Source organism: Salmo salar, chromosome 20 (assembly GCF_965601325.2).
Source record: "Salmo salar chromosome 20, fSalSal1, whole genome shotgun sequence".
In the NCBI taxonomy this organism is placed as follows: Eukaryota; Metazoa; Chordata; class Actinopteri; order Salmoniformes; family Salmonidae; genus Salmo; species Salmo salar.
The window spans coordinates 623,196-642,704 of record NC_138310.1 but is presented as its reverse complement, the minus strand read 5'-3'; the positions used below and the strand labels follow the sequence as shown (position 1 = coordinate 642,704).

The following is a 19,509-nucleotide window of genomic DNA, read 5'->3' as shown; positions in this document are numbered from 1 at the left end:
TGTATGATGGCAATTTGCATATACTCCAGAATGTTATGAAGAGTGATCAGATGAATTGCAATTAATTGCAAAGTCCCTCTTTGCCATGCAAATTAACTGAATCCCCCCAAAATATTTCCACTGGATTTCAGCCCTGCCACAAAAGGACCAGCTGACATCATGTCAGTGATTCGCTTGTTAACACAGGTGTGAGTGTTGACGAGGACAAGGCTGGAGATCACTATGTCATGCTGATTGAGGTCAAATAACAGACTGGAAGCTTCAAAAGGAGGGTGGTGCTTGGAATCATTGTTCTTCCTCTGTCAACCATGGTTACCTGCAAGGAAACACGTGCCGTCATCATTGCTTTGCACAAAAGGGGCCTCACAGTTAAGGATACTGCTGCCAGTAAGATTGCACCTAAATCAACCATTTATCGGATCATCAAGAACTTCAAGGAGTGCGGTGCAATTGTTGTGAAGAAGGCTTCAGGGCGCCCAAGAAAGTCCAGCAAGTGCCAGGACCATCTCCTATAGTTGATTCAGCTGTGGGATCGGGGCACCACCAGTACAGAGCTTGCTCAGGAATGTCAGCAGGCAGGTGTGAGTGCATCTGCACGCACAGTGAGGTGAAGACTTTTGGAGGATGGCCTGGTGTCAAGAAGGGCAGCAAAGAAGCCACTTCTCTCCAGGAAAAACATCAGGGACAGACTGATATTCTGCAAATGGTACAAGGACTGGACTGCTGAGGACTGGGGTAAAGTCATTTTCTCTGATGAATCCCATTTCCGATTGTTTGTGGCATCCTGAAAAAAGCTTGTCCGGAGAAGACAAGGTGTGCGCTACCATCAGTCCTGTGTCATGCCAACAATAAAGAATCCTGAGACCATTCATGTGTGTGGTTGCTTCTCAGCCAAGGGAGTGGGCTCACTCACAATTCTTCCTAAGAACACAGCTATGAATAAAGAATGGTATCAACACATCCTCCGAGAGCAACTTCTCCCAACCATCCAGGAACAGTTTAGTGACGAGCAATGCCTTTTCCAGCATGATGGGGCACCTTGCCATAAGGCAAAAGTGATAACTAAGTGGCTCGGAGAAAAGAACATCGATATTTTGGGTCCATGGCCATGAAACTCCCTAGACCTTAATCCCATTGAGAACTTGTGGTCAATCCTCAAGAGGCGGGTGGACAAACAAAAACCCACAAATTCTGACAAACTCCAAGCATTGATTATGCAAGAATGGGCTGCCATCAGTGAGGATGTGGCCCAGAAGTTAATTGACAGCGTGCCAGGGCGGATTGCAGAGGTCTTGAAAAAGAAGGGTCAACACTGCAAATATTGACTCTTTCCATCAAATTCATGTAATTGTCAATAAAAGCCTTTGACACTTGTGAAATGCTTGTAATTATACTTCAGTTTTCCATAGTAACATCTGACAAAATATCTAAAGACACTGAAGCAGCAAACTTTGTGGAAGTTAATATTTGTGTCATTCTCAAAACTTTTGGCCACGACTGTACTATGTGTAGGGTGCGTGTCTTGTCATGTGTATGTGTGTCTGTGCCTGTGTGTGTCTCTTCACAGTCCCCACTGTTTCATAAAGTGTATTTTAATTATATATTTCTTTATCTGATTATACTGCTTGCATCAGTTACCTGATGTGGAATAGACTTCAATGTAGCCATGGCTCTATGTAGTACTGTGCTCCTCCCATAGTCTGTTCTTGACATGGAGATTGTGAAGAGACCTTGTGGGGTATGCATGGGTGTTTGAGCTGTGTGCTAGTAGTTTAAACAGACACCTCAGTGCATTCAGCATATCAACAGTTCTTACAGTTGAGGTATTATGTGTCCCAAATACAATGCTTTTAGTTTTTTAAATATTTAGGACTAACTTGTTTCTTGCCACCCATTCTGAAACTGACTGCAGCTCTTTGTTAAGTGTTGCAGTGATTTCACTCGCTGTAGTAGCTGATAGTGTTGAGTCATCCGCATACATAGACACACTGGCTTTACTTAAAAAGCAAGTGGCTGGTCATTAGTAAAGATTGAAAAAAGTAAGAGGCCCAGATAGCTGCCCCGGGGAATGCCCGATTCCAACTGGATTATGTTGGAGAGGCTTCCATTGAAGAACACTCTCTGTGTTCTGTTAGAGTTGAGTTGAGTTCATTTTTGTTTTTACAGGGACAGTGCAAATTAATCAATGTTTCAGTAAAAGTGCCGGTTTTAGCGAGCCAGTTAATTTTCAACCGCAGTCCCTGGGCAGGTTATTAAAAACAATTACAATAACAATACAGACAATCATTGAGCAGTTAGCACACGCAGAGCAACATAGGACAACCAAGACATAGCATGCAGACAGAGCAACATAGCACAAAAACCAACAAGACAAAATACATAAAAGCAACAAAGTGTTTCCACATCTCACAAGCTACAGACAAAATGGAAAGCGGCAATACACAACTAGGGATTATGTTCACAAATCTGATTGGCCTTTAGCCATGTCTTCATGTTTTTTGTGAAAGTGTGATAGGTGGTGCAGTTATGTGTGTCTGATGGCAGTGTATTCCAAACATTGGAAGCTCTCACGGAGAAAGCAGATTGACAAAAGGTGCTTTTCCTTAAGGGAACTATACAGTCACCTCTCATGGCAGACCTTGTGGATCTGCTGCCATATGTTTGGGTTTTCTGTTTAACAAAAGTACTGAGTGGAGGGGGAGCCAAGCCATTTAGGACTTGAATTTTTTATTGTTTTATTTTTTATTTCACCTTTATTTAACCAGTTAGGCAAGTTGAGAACAAGTTCTCATTTACAATTGCGACCTGGCCAAGATAAAGCAAAGCAGTTTGACATACAACAACACAGAGTTACACATTGAGTAAAACAAACATACAGTCAATAATACAGTACAAAAATAAGTCTATATACAATGTGAGCAAATGAGGTGAGATAAGAGAGGTAAAGGCAAAAAAGGCCATGGTGGCAAAGTAAATACAATATAGCAAGTAAAACACTGGAATGGTAGATTTGTAGTGGAAGAAAGTGCAAAGTAGGAATAGAAATAATGGGGTGCAAAGGAGCAAAATAAATAAATAAATACAGTAGGGGAAGAGGTAGTTGTTAGGGCTAAATTATAGATGGGCTATGTACAGGTGCAGTGATCTGTGAGCTGCTCTGACAGCTGGTGCTTAAAGCTAGTGAGGGAGATAAGTGTTTCCAGTTTGAGATTTTTGTAGTTTTTGTAGTTCGTTCCAGTCATTGGCAGCGGAGAACTGGAAGGAGAGACGGCCAAAGGAAGAATTGGCTTTGGGGGTGACCAGAGAGTTATACCTGCTGAATACAAGACATGCGTCGGTATATTGCACAAGATTTTTCCAACTCAGGGAGCTCATGCTTTCTGAGGATGTAACAGTGATGATGGCTATTGGGCTTCCTATCAAGCACTTGGAGAGCCTGTTTGTAGACAGACTGAATGGGTTTTAATGTTGTACAGCAAGCTTGGGCCCAACTAGTCAAGCAGTATGTTAAGTGGGGGAGTATCATAGATTTGAAGTACAGTTTTGCTACCTCTGTTGTCAAACAATTTCATATAAATCGGAAATTAGCTAGGTTGAATTTGGTTATTTGAATTACCTTTTCACCTGAGAGGTTGGAATCAAGTATGATGCCAATGTACTTAAAATCAGATACCACCTGGAGCTTCTCCCCTGACACCTAGACATCTGGCTCATTAGCATCAGATTCCCTCTTTGGGAAGAACATGCATGCAGTTTTTTTTCACATTGAGACAGGTAACTTTTTATCCACAATATAGCAGGGGGTGTAAAGCCATATCACATGTTTTTCCAGCAGCAGACTATGATTGATAATGTCAAATGCCGCACTGAAGTCTAACAAAACAGCTCCCACAATCTTTTTATCATCAAGTTCTCTCAGCCAATCATCAGTCATTTGTGTAAGTGCTGTGCATGTTGAATGCCCTTCCCTATACGTGTGTGCTGGAAATCTGTTGTCAATTTCTTTGCTGTAAAATAGCATTTTATCTGGTCAAAAACAATTTTTTTCCTAAAGTTTCCTAAAAGTTGGTACAGGCTGATTGGCCGGTTATTTGAACCAGTAAATGGGGCTTTACTATTATTGGGTAGCGAAATTACTTTTGCTTTCCTCCAGGCCTGAGGACACACAGTTTCTTGTAGGCTTAGATTGAAAATATGGAAAATAGGAGTGGCAATATCGTCTGACTATGACGCTTAAGTCTGCGTTCACACAGGCAGCCCAATTCAGATAATATTTCAATTATTTGCATATCTTATACCAATATGATATTTTCCATAACGTGTAAACAGCAACAAAAACTAATGGAATCTGATATTTTCACTCCTGCATAGGTGGATCTGAATCCTGGTACAAACCCCATCCTCCATATGCAACTTCTGTCTGGATGCTCAGATAAAAAAAATGTGCTCTGAAGTTTTTTGCACATGACCCTCTGTTATAATAACAACCACCCCAAAATGTTAAGGAACAGTGACCGGAAATGTGCTATTACAGAATGTGCAAATCTGATATGGGTCACATGTAAAATGGAGTGTGGACAGTCAGAAAAAAACATTGGACATTGAAGGAAAATCAGACTTGGGTTCTGAGAGTGGCTGTGTAAACACTGTCTATGTAGTGCACTATATAAGTAATAGGGTGCCATTTGAGACTCACACATTGTGTTTTCTCACTCGAATGTATATGCTCAATGTATACTGTATTTGTGGTACATACCTTAGCCTGCAGTTTGTTTCTTTGTGTATTGTGTCATCCAAACAATCACCTTGAATTTGTTTAAAACCATGTGTATTCATAAGGATGTCTGTGTGTTTTTCTGCAGGGTTTAACTGGTTCACCTGGCCTGAGAGGTCCGCCTGTAAGTTCCTACCTGCACGATTACACTTTCACACATTTTGCTGTACAGACAATGAAAAGGGATAATCTAATATTATTTCATGCCACAATTGCATATTCAGTAACTTCCCTTGTGTTTATAGCATTCTAAATCATATGAAACACTAGTACACGGCCCTCTCCATAGGCTAGCTAGAGTTTTATTTATCTGTCACACTCACTCTCTCTCTTTCTTTCATTAATTCTCTCTCTCCCTTTACCTCTCCCTCTCTCCCTGTCATTTTACCAGGGAGAGAAAGGAAGATCATTGCCAGGACAGAAAGGAGATGAAGTGAGTAACCCACAAGTGTGTCCATAACACCCCTGCAGGTCAAGTATGGACATCAGCTCTTGTGCTTCCAATCCATAAGGGCGAGGATAGTAGTGATCTTAATACTTATCACCCCATTTCAAGGCTTCCTTGTCTAGCTAAGATTCTTGAATCCTTAGAAAATGTACAACTTTTGCAAATGTATTTTGAATGTAAACAAATCAGGGTTTAGGCCTGGGCATAGCTATTACTGCAACCACTTTAGTTATTAATGATCTTTTCAATGCTTTAGACACTAAAATGAAATCTCACGTTTACATTTTAGTAATTTAGCAGACGCTCTTATCCACAGCGACTTACAGTAGTGAACGCATACATTTCATACATTTTTTCCATACTGGTCCCCCGTGGGAATCGAACCCACAACCCTGGCATTGCAAGCACCATGCTCTACCAACTGAGCCACACGGGACTTGTGCTGGTGTTGCTTTGTTTGTAGACCTGTCAAAAGTGTTTGATACTGTTGCTCATGCTATTTAATTGAATAAGTTGTCCTCAATAGACCTGAGCTCTGACGCCTGTTAATGGTTTAATGATTATCTTAGTGACAGAACTCAGGCCATTGTGATTGATGGGGTTAAGTCTACATTTCTTGATGTACATAAAAGTGTACCACAGGGGTCGATTTTGGGACCTGTTCTCTTCACTATTTATATAAACACATTGGTCAATCTGTAAAACATTGTAAACTTCATCTATATGCAGATTATACTATTATGAATGCTATTGGCCGACTGTTGATCTGGCTGTGTAAAAACTACAGTCAGATTTTATAGCTGTGCAAGAATCCCTTGTTGATTTAAAACTTGTGCTTAATACGTGCAAAACAAAATACATGTTTTTAGGGAAATTGAAAGGGGGATACCTAGTCAGTTGTACAACTGAATGCCTTAAACTGAAATGTGTCTTCCACATTTAACCCAACCCCTTTATAATCTCTGTCTATATATAGAGAGAGAGAGATTATAAAGGGGTTGGGTTAAATGTGGAAAACTGGTGCGATATATATATACACTGCTCAAAAAAATAAAGGGAACACTTAAACAATACAATGTAACTCCAAGTCAATCACACTTCTGTGAAATCAAACTGTCCACTTAGGAAGCAACACTGATTGACAATACATTTCACATGCTGTTGTGCAAATGGAATAGACAACAGGTGGAAATTATAGGCAATTAGCAAGACACCCCCAATAAAGGAGTGGTTCTGCAGGTGGGGACCACAGACCACTTCTCAGTTCCTATGCTTCCTGGCTGATGTTTTGGTCACTTTTGAATGCTGGCGGTGCTTTCACTCTAGTGGTAGCATGAGACGGAGTCTACAACCCACACAAGTGGCTCAGGTAGTGCAGCTCATCCAGGATGGCACATCAATGCCAGCTATGGCAAGAAGGTTTGCTGTGTCTGTCAGTGTAGTGCCCAGAGCATGGAGGCGCTCCCAGGAGACAGGCCAGTACATCAGGAGACGTGGAGAAGGCCGTAGGAGGGCAACAACCCAGCAGCTGGACCGCTACCTCCGCCTTTGTGCAAGGAGGAGCAGGAGAAGCAATGCCAGAGCCCTGCAAAATGACCTCCAGCAGGCCACAAATGTGCATGTGTCTGCTCAAACGGTCAGAAACAGACTCCATGAGGGTGGTATGAGGGCCCGACGTCCACAGGTGGGGGTTGTGCTTACAGCCCAACACCGTGCAGGACGTTTGGCATTTGCCAGAGAACACCAAGATTGGCACATTCGCCACCGGCGCCCTGTGCTCTTCACAGATGAAAGCAGGTTCACACTGAGCATGTGACAGACGTGACAGAGTCTGGAGACGCCGTGGAGAACGTTCTGCTGCCTGCAACATCCTCCAGCATGACCGGTTTGGCGGTGGGTCAGTCATGGTGTGGGGTGGCATTTCTTTGGGGGGTCGCACAGCCCTCCATGTGCTTGCCAGAGGTAGCCTGACTGCCATTAGGTACCGAGATGAGATCTTCAGACCCCTTGTGAGACCATATGCTGGTGCGGTTGGCCCTGGGTTCCTCCTAACGCAAGACAATGCTAGACCTCATGTGGCTGGAGTTTGTCAGCAGTTCCTGCAAGTGGAAGGCATTGATGCTATGGACTGGCCTGCCTGTTCCCCAGACCTGAATCCAATTGAGCACATCTGGGACATCATGTCTCGCTCCATCCACCAACGCCACGTTGCACCACAGACTGTCCAGGAGTTGGCGGATGCTTTAGTCCAGGTCTGGGAGGAGATCCCTCAGGAGACCATCCGCCACCTCATCAGGAGCATGCCCAGGCGTTGTAGGGAGGTCATACAGGCACGTGGAGGCCACACACACTACTGAGCCTCATTTTGACTTGTTTTAAGGACATTACATCAAAGTTGGATCAGCCTGTAGTGTGGTTTTCCACTTTAATTTTTAGTGTGACTCCAAATCCAGACCTCCATGGGTTGATAAATTGGATTTCCATTGATTATTTTTGTGTGATTTTGTTGTCAGCGCATTCAACTATGTAAAGAAAAAAGTATTTAATAAGATTATTACTTTCATTCAGATCTAGGATGTGTTGTTTAAGTGTTCCCTTTATTTTTTTGAGCAGTATATATATATATAGCACCAGTCAGAAGGGCTTTTCTTTATTTTTACTATTTTCTACATTGTAGAATAATAGTGAAGACATCAAAACTATGAAATAACACATATGGAATCCGTCTTGAAGGAGTTCCCACATATGCTGAGCACTTATTGGCTGCTTTTCCTTCACTCTGCAGTCCAACTCATCCCAAACCATCTCAATTGGATTGAGGTCAGGTGATTGTGGAGGCCAGGTCATATGATGCAGCACTCCATCACAATCCTTCTTGGTCAAATAGCCCTTACAAAGCCTGGAGGTGTGTTTTGGGTCATTGTCCTGTTGAAAAACAAATGATAGTCCCACTAAGCGCAAACCAGATGGGATGGCGTATCGCTGCAGGATGCTGTGGTAGCCATGCTGGTTAATTGTGCCTTGAATTCTAAATAAATCACAGACAATGTCACCAGCAAAGCACCCCCACACCATCACACCTCCTCCTCCATGCTTCACAGTGAGAACCACACATGCCACGATAATCCGTTCACCTACTCTGCGTCTCACAAAGACACGGCGTTTGGACCCAAAAATGTCATCAGACCAAAGGACAGATTTCCACCTGTCTTAATGTCCATTGCTTGTGTTTCATGGCCCAAGCAAGTCTCTTCTTCTTATTGGTGTCCTTTATTAGCATTTTCTTTGCAGCAATTTTACCATGAAGGCCTGATTCACGCAGTCTCCTCTGAACAGTTGATGTTGAGATGTGTCTGTTACTTTATTTGGACTTCAATCAGAGGTGCAGTTAACTCTAATGAACTTATTGGTAACTCTGGGTCTTCTTTTCCTGTTGCGGTCCTCATGAAAGACAGTTTAATCATAGCGCTTGATGGTTTTTGCGACTGCACTTGAAGAAACTTTCTAAGTTCTTGACATTTTCGTGATTGACTGACATTCATGTCTTAAAGTAATGATGGACTTTAGTTTCTCTTTGCTTATTTGAGCTGTTCTTGCCATTATATGGACTTAGTCTTTTACCAAATAGGGCTATCTTCTGTTTACCAACCCTACCTTGTCACAACACAACTGATTGGCTCGAACGCATTAAGAAGGAAATAAATTCCACAAATTAACTTTTAACAAGGCACACCTGTTAATTGAAATGCATTCCAGGTGATTACCTCATGAAGCTGGTTGAGAGAATGCCAAGCGTGTGTAAAGCTGTCATCAAGGAAAAGGGTAGCTACTTTGAAGAATCTCAAATTTACAATATATTTTGATTTGTTTAACACCTCTTTGGTTATTACATGATTCCATATGTTTTATTTCATCGTTTTGATGTCTTCACTATTATTCTACTATGTAGAAAATAGTACAAATAAAGAAAAACCATTGAATGAGTAGGTGTATCCAATCTTTTGACTGGTACTGTATATATAGATACAGTTTGTGTGTAAAGAATGTGCTGACAACCTCACCTGTGTATGTGTCATAGGGAGACCAGGGTACCCAAGGACCCCCAGGACCCTTTGAGTTTGTGGACCCCCCAGAAGACTTCTACATCAAAGGAAGCCAGGTGATCAGGATGTCTTCTATAGCATGATTATCATTGGTTGTCTGTGGGGTGGCAGGTATTCTAGAGGTTAGATTGGTCGGACCAGCAGCTTGAAAGTTGCTGGTTCTTGCCCTGGGGCGTGCGTAACAAAACTGATGATGGAACTCAAATGGCAGTTGGAAGGCTGTTGGTCTCTGATCCCAGGTACCATCTCCTGCCTTTTGTGCCCTTGACGAAAGGCACTTAACCCCCCTCCAAAATAGCTCCATCCAGGGGGGCTGCACCTTGGCTGACCCAGTGCCTCTCAATGTTTGTATGGGGTTGTTGGGAAAGGCAGAATACCAACTTATTTTCAAAAAAATATACATCAAAGTATCTATTCTATATATTCTTTCCTGATTCTTATTGATTGCCTGAGTTTTATTGCAGGGGAGGAGAGGTGTGAAGGGAGAGTGTGGACCAAGGGGAAGTGATGTGAGTACACAGAGCCAGCTGAATGTTGTTAATCATCATTACTTTGTGTATTCGTACGTACGTGCTTATGAGTGTAGGTGCATGTGTGGATTCACTGGGGCTGCTCTTCTTTCCACTAAAGTCTGACTAGTCTACACTCTTAGAAAAATGGGTTCCAAAACAATTCTTTGCAGAGGGATGGTTTGACCAAAAACCATTTTCATCTGAAGAACTCTTTTTGGAAGATGAGGGTTCTTTGCAAGACAAAGGGTTCTGTCTATAAACTTTTTCATCCTAAGAACCGTTTTTGGAAGAAAAGGTTCTTTGATGATTCTTTGGAAGGCGGGAATGATTCTTTGGAAAGCTTTTTTATTGTAATTTTTTTATTTATTTTAAAAAGTGCCTTGAGCATTTGTGTTTACCGCAGTGTTTAAACGTTAGCAGTGGTTCCCAAACTGATTATGCAAAAATCAAATTTAAATGTACTCAGTCCAGCTTTCAATTTACTCTTGAAAGTTGTAATGGTAGAATGCATAAGGTGTCATTTTGAAATTGGGTAGTGCATCATCAGTTTTCTCTCTTGTCATGTCAGTCATTGCATACCTTAGAGAGCTATTTATAACTTGTCAGAAATGTCCAGATCAACTAAATAATTTCAGCTAATGTTTTTTTTGCCCATATATTTTGTTGTAGTGTTTGAGTCACTCAAATATAGCATGAATACACATTAGACATGGCAAAATGTATGGGATTGCAAGAAAATAAAGTTTAAACTTGCAACATTTTATCTCCACCAACAAGAGGGGTGTGAACAGTTTGTGTCATGAACAGTGCTTGTGCCCATAGAAACAGACGTGGCTTGCACACAAAGGGGAGGCATGGAATGTTCCCCAGTGCTGGAAGGGGGGCATGAGTGGAAGTGTTTGGGAACCCCTGCTCTAGAGTTTAAAAAGATAGGTGTGAGAATGTTTCAACTGTACCTAGAGTATATGAGAATATTTGTACCCAGCAAATTGTCCAGTGTTACCAGTGTAGATATTTCAGAGTAACAAAAAGCTAAATTAACACTCAGTGGTGTAAAAATAACCCCAGTGCTGGTGTACCAGAGGTGAGTGTGATTGTGTTATTTTTCTCTGTGTAGAGTAAAACACTCAAGACCACACTCATTATTATCATATTTCCCATCATGCTCTATAGCAGGAATATATTTTTTATTGTTTGTTTCAATATCTGTGTTTTTAGCATGTACATTGACTGATTGATCTGATGCTACACAAAGATAAATAACATACATTTTTCTAGTTGTTAGAGAATCTGTAAGTAGCTACTGAGATAATTGTTCCAGTTTGCATGGTTTAGGTAGTCTCAAAATTCAAGTTGTTGGATATCCTTCCTCTGGCCGGAATCCAATCAGATTTACACATCACTTTGCGTGCCAGCATAAATTGACTTGAAGGCCTGATATGACCTGTAAACCAGGTGTTCCCTAAAACCACTCTGCTATGGTATAACTAGGCCGTCAAAGAAAGGCCTTATGATATATGTAATGTTTTGTCATAAAGAGTTGAATTTTAAAGAGTTTAATTTTAAAGGGTTCTAGGAAGAAACCTTCAAAGATAAGAGGGTTCTTACTAGAACTGTTCATAGAGGGTTCTAGGTAGAACCATTTACAGGTGGTTATAAAGTACATAGGGTTATAGGTAGAACCCTCTGCAAAGGGTTCTACCTAGCACCAAAAAGGGTTCCCCTATGGAGACAAACCAAAAAACCAAAAATGGCAGAGCCGCCGTAAAACTTGTGGCGAGACAGCATTTCCCCCAGTACTTTTCAATCTCGTGTGGCCCCGTCACTCCACTATCAAAGCAGCAGCATCGACTGAGTCAGTAACTTCACCACATTTTTGCATTCCAGTTCAACATTTACTTTCTCTGCCGCAGTCTACCACTGAAAACCATTGAAGACTATACGCAGAAAAGTTGTGGTCTTTTGTTTGAGCAATATGATTGGCCGTTCATTCATACTATGCTCCCACGAGTAACAACTTCTCGAGCACTCAAGCAGTACAGAAGTTGATAGCTACTTTCACACAGAACACGCGAGCTGTCCTGAACAAAAAGAAGCGCCCATCAATCCCCACTGGGCACACACTGGTTGAATCAACGTTGTTTCCACATCGTTGCAATGAAATGACATTGAACCAACGTGGAATAGATGTTGAATTGACGTCTGTACCCAGTGAGTCTTCTCGCTGAGCTTATTTATTTTAGTGAATTACGAAAGTAAACATTCAATAGTGAACATACAGTGGTTCTTCCTTTAAAAGTTATGCAGCGGCCATTTGTGGTAGATGGTTGCATTCTGTCATTGCACCACACTATCACAAGTGTGAGTTAGAACGCTGATCTAGCAGGAGTCTAAACTGTGGCAATTAATGGAGGTGTTTTCAGTCTGAGAGTCTCTCCTCTGGCACTAGAGTCCTGCGTCAGGCAACAACAACAAAAACTGTCTGTGTTCCTGGAGTTAAGAAAGAGCTTGGGTAAATACAATGGGGGGATTTCACTGACATTTTACATTTTAGTCATTTAGCAGACACTCTTATCCAGAGCGACTTACAGTAGTGAATGCATACATTTCATAAAATAGTTTTTTCCCATACTGGTTCCCCATGGGAATCGAACCCACAACCCTGGCGTTGCAAACACCATGCTTTACCAACTGAGCCACACTTGACATGTGGACTGAAGATTTTTGAAAAATAGACACCGTGGGCTTTTGGTTTCTCCCCCTCTTAAAACAGAAATAAAAATTCTAAATAACAAACTGGATTTCTTTACAAATTAGTAAGAATGTCTCACCCAATATTCAAGAATGGCCTTTTTCCCTTTATTCAGATTACAATCACTCACTTTCGGTTATTTGAAACGAAATAATCTCCAAAATATCGTTATTTTTTAAACAAGCCATATAAAGTTGGTTGCAATTTCAGTAAAAAAAAAAGTAAGGAACTTGTCTGTCGGCCCTGCATTAAAGACCAAAATTGGTTAAAGAAAATTGTGAGAAATAAAAAGATATACCACCGTCTCTTGCGCATGTCATTTTCCTTTCATAATGCATCCTTATTTACAAAGCGATTACTATTATTATTAACCCTGCATTATAATTGTATAAAAGCCCCTTAGATATTCTCACAGACCAGATTTACCCTAACGAAAAAACGCACCTCAGATATGAATTTAGAATCCTCCAATCCTCTAAATGTAATTATTGACGGACAGTCACGTCATTGGCGGAGTTGAAGAGGGCGAGGAACGAGGCGTCACAATCCATGCCAAGCAAACATGCAGATGTTTATTTCAACTACATTTTAGTTGCAACAAGGTTGATCGGGTTTAAATCAGGAGACCTACATGTAGAGATAAAAAACATTTTTTTTATATTCTTTAGGCGTACCGTAGGGGACATGAATCTCACTAGTGTTGAGTAATGTGCTGTTAAAAGTGTGGTAGTCTTTTATTTATTTATTTGTATTTAACATTTATTTTACTACATAAAGGTCTACTTACTCTGCTGGCATCTTGACCCAGTTTATGCCCTCATAAGCAGTGCAAACCATAACAAATGACTATGGGAATAAATGGAAGGGGGAAAAAGTAAGAAACTTCTCTGTCGGCCCTGGAGGCCTTTTGAAAACATGTTTTCAAACACTTGTTTTTCACAAGGGCTATTATTAGGACAATAGACATGATGTGGTCCAAAAAACACCTCTCTGACATAGGGTCTAGCATATCTCTTCTGATGCAGCACTCCATCACTCTCCTTCTTGGTCAAATAGCCCTTACACTTCCTGGAGGTGTGTTGGGTCATTGTCCTGTTGAAAAACAAATTATAGTCCCACGAAGCGCAAACCAAATGGGATGCCGTATCACTGCAGAATGCTGTAGTTGCCATGCTGGTTGAGTGTGCCTTGAATTCTAAATAAATTACAGACAGTGTCACCAGCAAAGTTCCCCCATACCATCACACCTCCTCCTCCATGCTTCACGGTGGGTACCACACATTTTCTTATTGGTGTCCTTTAGTAGTGTTTTCTTTGCAGCAATTCGACCATGAAGGCCTGATTCACCCAATCTCCTCTGAACAGTTGATGTTGAGATGTGTCTGTTACTTGAACTCTGTGAAGCATTCATTTGGGCTGCAATTTCTGAGGCGGGTAACTCTGATTGGCACACCTGTTAATTGAAATGCAACCTCATGAAGCTGTTTGAGAGAATACCAAGAGTGTGCAAAGCTGTCATCAAAACAAAGGGTGGCTACTTTAAAGAATCTCAAATATAAAATAATTTTGGATTTGTTTAACACTTTTTTGGTTATTAAACTCAGCAAAAAAAGAACAACCTCTCACTGTCAACTGGGTTTGTTTTCAGCAAACTTAACATGTGTAAATATTTGTATGAACATAAGACTCAACAACTGAGACATATACTGAACAAGTTCCACAGACATGTGACTAACAGAAATTGAAAAATGTGTCCCTGAACAAAGGAGGGGAGGGGTCAAAATCAAAAGCAACAGTCAGTATCTGGTGTGGCCACCAGCTGCATTAAGTACTGCAGTGCATCTCCTCCTCATGGACTGCACCAGATTTGCCAGTTCTTGCTGTGAGATGTTACCCCACTCTTCCACCAAGGCACCTGCAAGTTCCCTGACATTTCTGGGGGGAATTTCCCTATCCCTCACCCTCCAATCCAACAGGTCCTAGACGTGCTCAATGGGATTGAGATCCGGGCTCTTCGCTGGCCATGGCAGAACACTGACATTCCTGTCTTGCAGGAAATCACGCACAGAATGAGCAGTATGGCTGGTGGCATTGTCATGCTGGAGGGTCTTGTCAGGATGAGCCTGCAGGAAGGGTTCCACATGAGGGAGGAGGATGTCTTCCCTGTAACGCACAGCGTTGAGATTGCCTGCAATGACAACAAGCTCAGCCCGATGATGCTGTGACACACCGCCCAGACCAGGATGGACCCTCCACCTCCAAATCGATCCCGCTCCACAGTACAAGCCTCGGTGTAACGCTCATTCCTTTGACGATAAACGCGAATCCGACCATCACCCCTGGTGAGACAAAACCGCGACTCTTCAGTGAAGAGCACTTTTTGCCAGTCCTGTCTGGTCCAGCGACGGTGGGTTTGTGCCCATAAGCGACTTTGTTGCCGGTGATGTCTGGTGAGGACCTGCCTTACAACAGGCCTACAAGCCCTTAGTCCAGCCTCTCTCAGCCTATTGCGGACAGTCTGAGCACTGATGGAGTTTTCATAACTGTGACCTTAATTGCCTGTTAGTGTCTTAACGACCGTTCCACAGGTGCGTGTTCATTAATTGTTTATGGTTCATTGAACAAGCATGGGAAACAGTGTTTAAACCCTTTACCATGAAGATATGTCAAGTTATTTGTATTTTTACTAATTATAATAACAAAGTTATTTGTTATTTGTATTTTTACTAATTATCTTTGAAAGACAGGGCCCTGAGAAAGTTCCTCCATATGTGTTATTTTTTAGTTTTGATGTCTTCACTATTATTCTAAAATGTAGAATAGTAAAAATAAAGAACATTTGTAAAAAATAAATGAAATATCACATTTACGTAAGTATTTACACATTTTACTCAGTACTTTGTTGGAGCACCTTTGGCAGCGATTACAGCCTTGTGTCTTCTTGGGGTTTACACTATAAGCTTGGCACATCTGTATTTGGGGATTTTGTCCCATTCTTCTCTGTAGGTGAACCGTCGCCCCAGTCTGAGGTCCTGAGTGCTCTGTAGCCGGTTTTCATCAAGGATCTCTCTGTACTTTGCTCCATTCATCTTTCCCTCGATCCTGACTAGTCTCCCAGTCCCTGCCGCTGAAAAACATCCCAGTAGCATGATACAGGAATCACCATGCTTCACCGTAGGGATGGTGCCAGATTTTGTCCAGACGTGACACTTGGCATTCAGGCCAAAGAGTCCAATCTTGCTTTCATCAGACCAGAGAATCTTGTTTATCATAAGAATTTGTTCTTAACTGACTTGACTAGTTAAATAAAGATAAAAAAAAAATATTGTCTGAGAGTCCTTTAGGTGCTTTTGACAAACTCCAAGCGGGCTGTTATGTGCCTTTTACTAAGGAGTGGCTTCCTTCTGACTACTCTACCATAACGGCCTGATTGGTAGAGTGCTGCAGATATGGTTGTCCTTCTGGAATGTTCTCCCATCTCCACAAAGGAACTCTGGAGCTCTGTCACCGTGACCATCGGGTTCTTGGTCACCTCTCTAACCAAGTCCCTTCTCCCCCGATTGCTCAGTTTGGCCGATTGCTCAGTTTCGAAACTTCTTCCATTTAAGAATGATGGAGGCCACTGTGTTCTTGGGGAGCTTCAATGCTGAAGAAATGTTTTGGTACCCTTCCCCAGATCTGTTCCTCAACACAATCCTGTTTCAGAGGTCTACAGACAATTCCTTCGATCTCATGGCTTAGTTTTTGCTCTGACATGCACTGTCAACTGTGGGACCTTACATAGACTGTTGTGTGCCTTTCCAAATCATGTCCAATCAATTGAATATACCACAGGTGGACTCCAATCAAGTTGGAGAAACAACTCAAGGATGATCAATGGAAACAGGATGCACCTGAGCTCAATTTCAGGTCTCATAGCAAAGGGTCTGAATGCTTATGTAAATAAAATGTGCAGCTTTAAATAAAATTTCCCGCAATTCTACGCATTCTTCCATGTCATATGTGTGTTTATATGATACCAGGGGTCAAAGCACGGCCGAGTAAAAAAAATTAAGAATTTGTGGTGCCACCTCTGCTATATGGTTATAAATATCACCCTTTTTTCTAAGAGTGTAGCCATACCCTCATACACACAGCTCTCACGTTTCTTCATTCATTTCTTCATTCAATACATTCATTTCTTCATTCAATACAAATTATGTTAGTTATAGATTGTGATCAATTGAGTAGTATATGATGTCTGTTGGTCACACCGTAGGACAAGGTGAATCTCATGTAATGGTAAACACAAATATGTTGCCTTACCCTGTACCATAATGTCTAATTGTGTGTTAGTAATCTGTGAGTGATTGATTTCTCAGGGATTCGACTCATTGACAGGATTAAAAGGAGAAAAGGGAATCATCGGATTTCCTGGAGTCAGGGTAAGAGATATTATAAATGACTTGATTCTCCTCTTTGAGTATGCTCCTGAGGGATGTTATGATTAGGGATCAGAGTTTTTCCTGACCTTGTGACCTGGAAAAACTCTTGAGCCTAGACAACCTTTACCCAAGGTCTGGAATTTTTCCTGATCAGGTTACATTTTAGCAGATGCTTTTATCCAAAGCGTATTACAGTAGTAAGTGCATACATTTTCATACTGGCCCCCCATGGGAATCAAACCCACAACCTTGGCATTGCAAGCACCAAGATCTACCAACTGAGCCACAGAGGACATGGTCAGCAAAAACCCCAAGTCATAGTCAATCTGGTATTGCAGAGTAATAGTGGAGAATGGAGTAAGTTGAGCCAATTTTTACATTCAGCATCACTCCGTCAAGGGAAATATGCGGAGTATACCAAACATTAGGAACACCTTCCTAATATTTAGTTGAACCCCCCTTTTGCCCTCAGCACTGCCTCAATTTGTCAGGGCATGGACTCTAAAAGGTGTCAAAGGCATTCCACAGGGATGATGGCCCATGTTGACTCCAATGCTTCCCACAGTTGTGTCAAGTTGGCTGGATGTCCTTTAGGGCGGTGGACCATTCTTGATACACACAGGAAACTGTTGAGGGTGAAAAACCCAGCAGCGTTGCAGTTCTTAACAAAAAACGGTGCGCCTGGCACATACTACCATTCCCCGTTCAAAGGCACTTAAATATTTCTGAATGGCACACATACACAATCCATGTCTCAATTGTCTCAAGGCTTAAACATCCTTCTTTAACCTATCTCCTCCCCTTCATCTACACTAATTGAAGTGACATCAATAAAGGATCATAGCATTCACCTGGATTCACCTGGTCAGTCATGGAAAGAGCAGGTGTTTTTAATGTTTTGTGTACTGTGTATAGTATTCTCTCTAACAAAGATATCTACATATATTTCAGGATGTTGTTTAACACTGGAAATAATGAAAATGTATGTAACCATTACAGTTTTGAAAACATAGCTTGTCCAAAAAAAGTGGTCTCTTGGCACACTTAAGCAGGCTATGGGGGGGGGTTGAGTCACGGGACAGAGTAAGTGAAGCCGCCTACACATTTTTCAGAATGAAATATTACCACTACCTTTTTAAGATCATGTCTATCTTTATTTCCCAAACACACTTCATCACAATCACTTTTTAGTTTTTTAACAATTTAAGCTTTTAACACAGGTTTAACACCTAAGAAACTTTTTAAAAACACATTAAACATAGGCCAGGCCTTGTTGTTATCTCATACCAGAGTGATAATGCCTTGCATTACGCCTGGGAAGAAAACACTTACATTTGCTCAACTTGTCATTGGCTCAACTTACCTCAAGGAAAAGATTTGGACTGTATTAGCCACAGCCACAAGGAAGCACTTTCATGCTAGGTTTAGGACCTCATATTTAAGCTTATAGAGACCTCCTATTTACCTATAGAACAATCCTAAAATTATGTAATTGGTTTATATACAAGCATCATGAAACCTCTAACACAAAAATTCATTTGACTTGGTGAAAATATTTTTGGGGGACCTAGCTTGCTTACCACTTTTTCCATGTAATTTCTTCTTTCACAGAGTCCATGGAATGATGACTTCTTATATTTGGTCAAATTATTTAAAAAATGGTATAGTTTCCTAGAAACAATGGTGGCTCAACTTACCCCTATGGCTCAACTTAACCCCTCCCCCTACATAGATCATTCATTCGTTTCATATTACATTAGATTTGGAATATATATTTCACCCAAGGAATCTTTAGTTTTAAATTCAAACTACTGTATGGTGATGTTTTAAGCTGAGAGTGTATTGGAAAAGGACCCTAATGCCTAACCTGTACTTTCCATATCACTGTTATGGGTTTCCTCTCACTTCTAAGAAGCTTTTACTTTGTGCAGAACTTTCCTGCCCTGCTCCTACTTCTTTGCATTTCAGAGCCACATGTTTTGAAACAAAATGCCTGCAGGGGATCGCCATCTTGTGGTGCATACACAACATCACAGGCGTACACTCACAAAGACACTGCCTTACTCAAGCTACTCATCTCTTTACTGTAACACATATGCAGTGGTGGAAAAAGTATCCAATTGTCATACTTGAGTAAAAGTAAAGACATGTTAATAGAAAGTGAAAGTCACCCAGTAAAGTACTACTTGAATAAAAGTCTGGTTTTAAATTTACTTAAGTATCAAAAGTAATATTAAATGCTAAAATATACCTATTATCAAAAGTAAATGACATTTTCCTGTCCTGTTAACCATTCAAAATGTAGTACTTTTGGGTGTCAGGGAAATGTATGCAGGTAAAAAGTATATATTTTCATTAAGAATGTAGTGGACTAAAAGTAGTCAAAAATATTAGTAGTAGCAGATACCCCAAAAAACGACTTAAGTAGTACTTCAAAGTATTTTTACTGAGTTACTTTACAGCACTGCATGTATAGTGGATAAAAATAGTATGTTC

The 19,509-nt window shown here is 41.1% G+C and overlaps 1 protein-coding gene across 3 annotated transcripts in view; it reads left to right on the top strand.

The window, feature by feature from the left end:
• col4a4 (collagen, type IV, alpha 4) overlaps nucleotides 1-19,509 on the top strand; it is a 241,676-nt gene that overhangs the window by 121,480 nt on the left and 100,687 nt on the right. For all 3 annotated transcript variants that reach the window (XM_082966130.1, XM_082966129.1, XM_082966128.1), the window contains 5 exons: nucleotides 4,863-4,898; nucleotides 5,166-5,207; nucleotides 9,301-9,381; nucleotides 9,790-9,834; nucleotides 16,951-17,013. In XM_082966130.1, coding sequence (XP_082822256.1) covers nucleotides 4,863-4,898; nucleotides 5,166-5,207; nucleotides 9,301-9,381; nucleotides 9,790-9,834; nucleotides 16,951-17,013 — 267 coding nt within the window. The remainder of the gene's footprint in view (nucleotides 1-4,862; nucleotides 4,899-5,165; nucleotides 5,208-9,300; nucleotides 9,382-9,789; nucleotides 9,835-16,950; nucleotides 17,014-19,509) is intronic.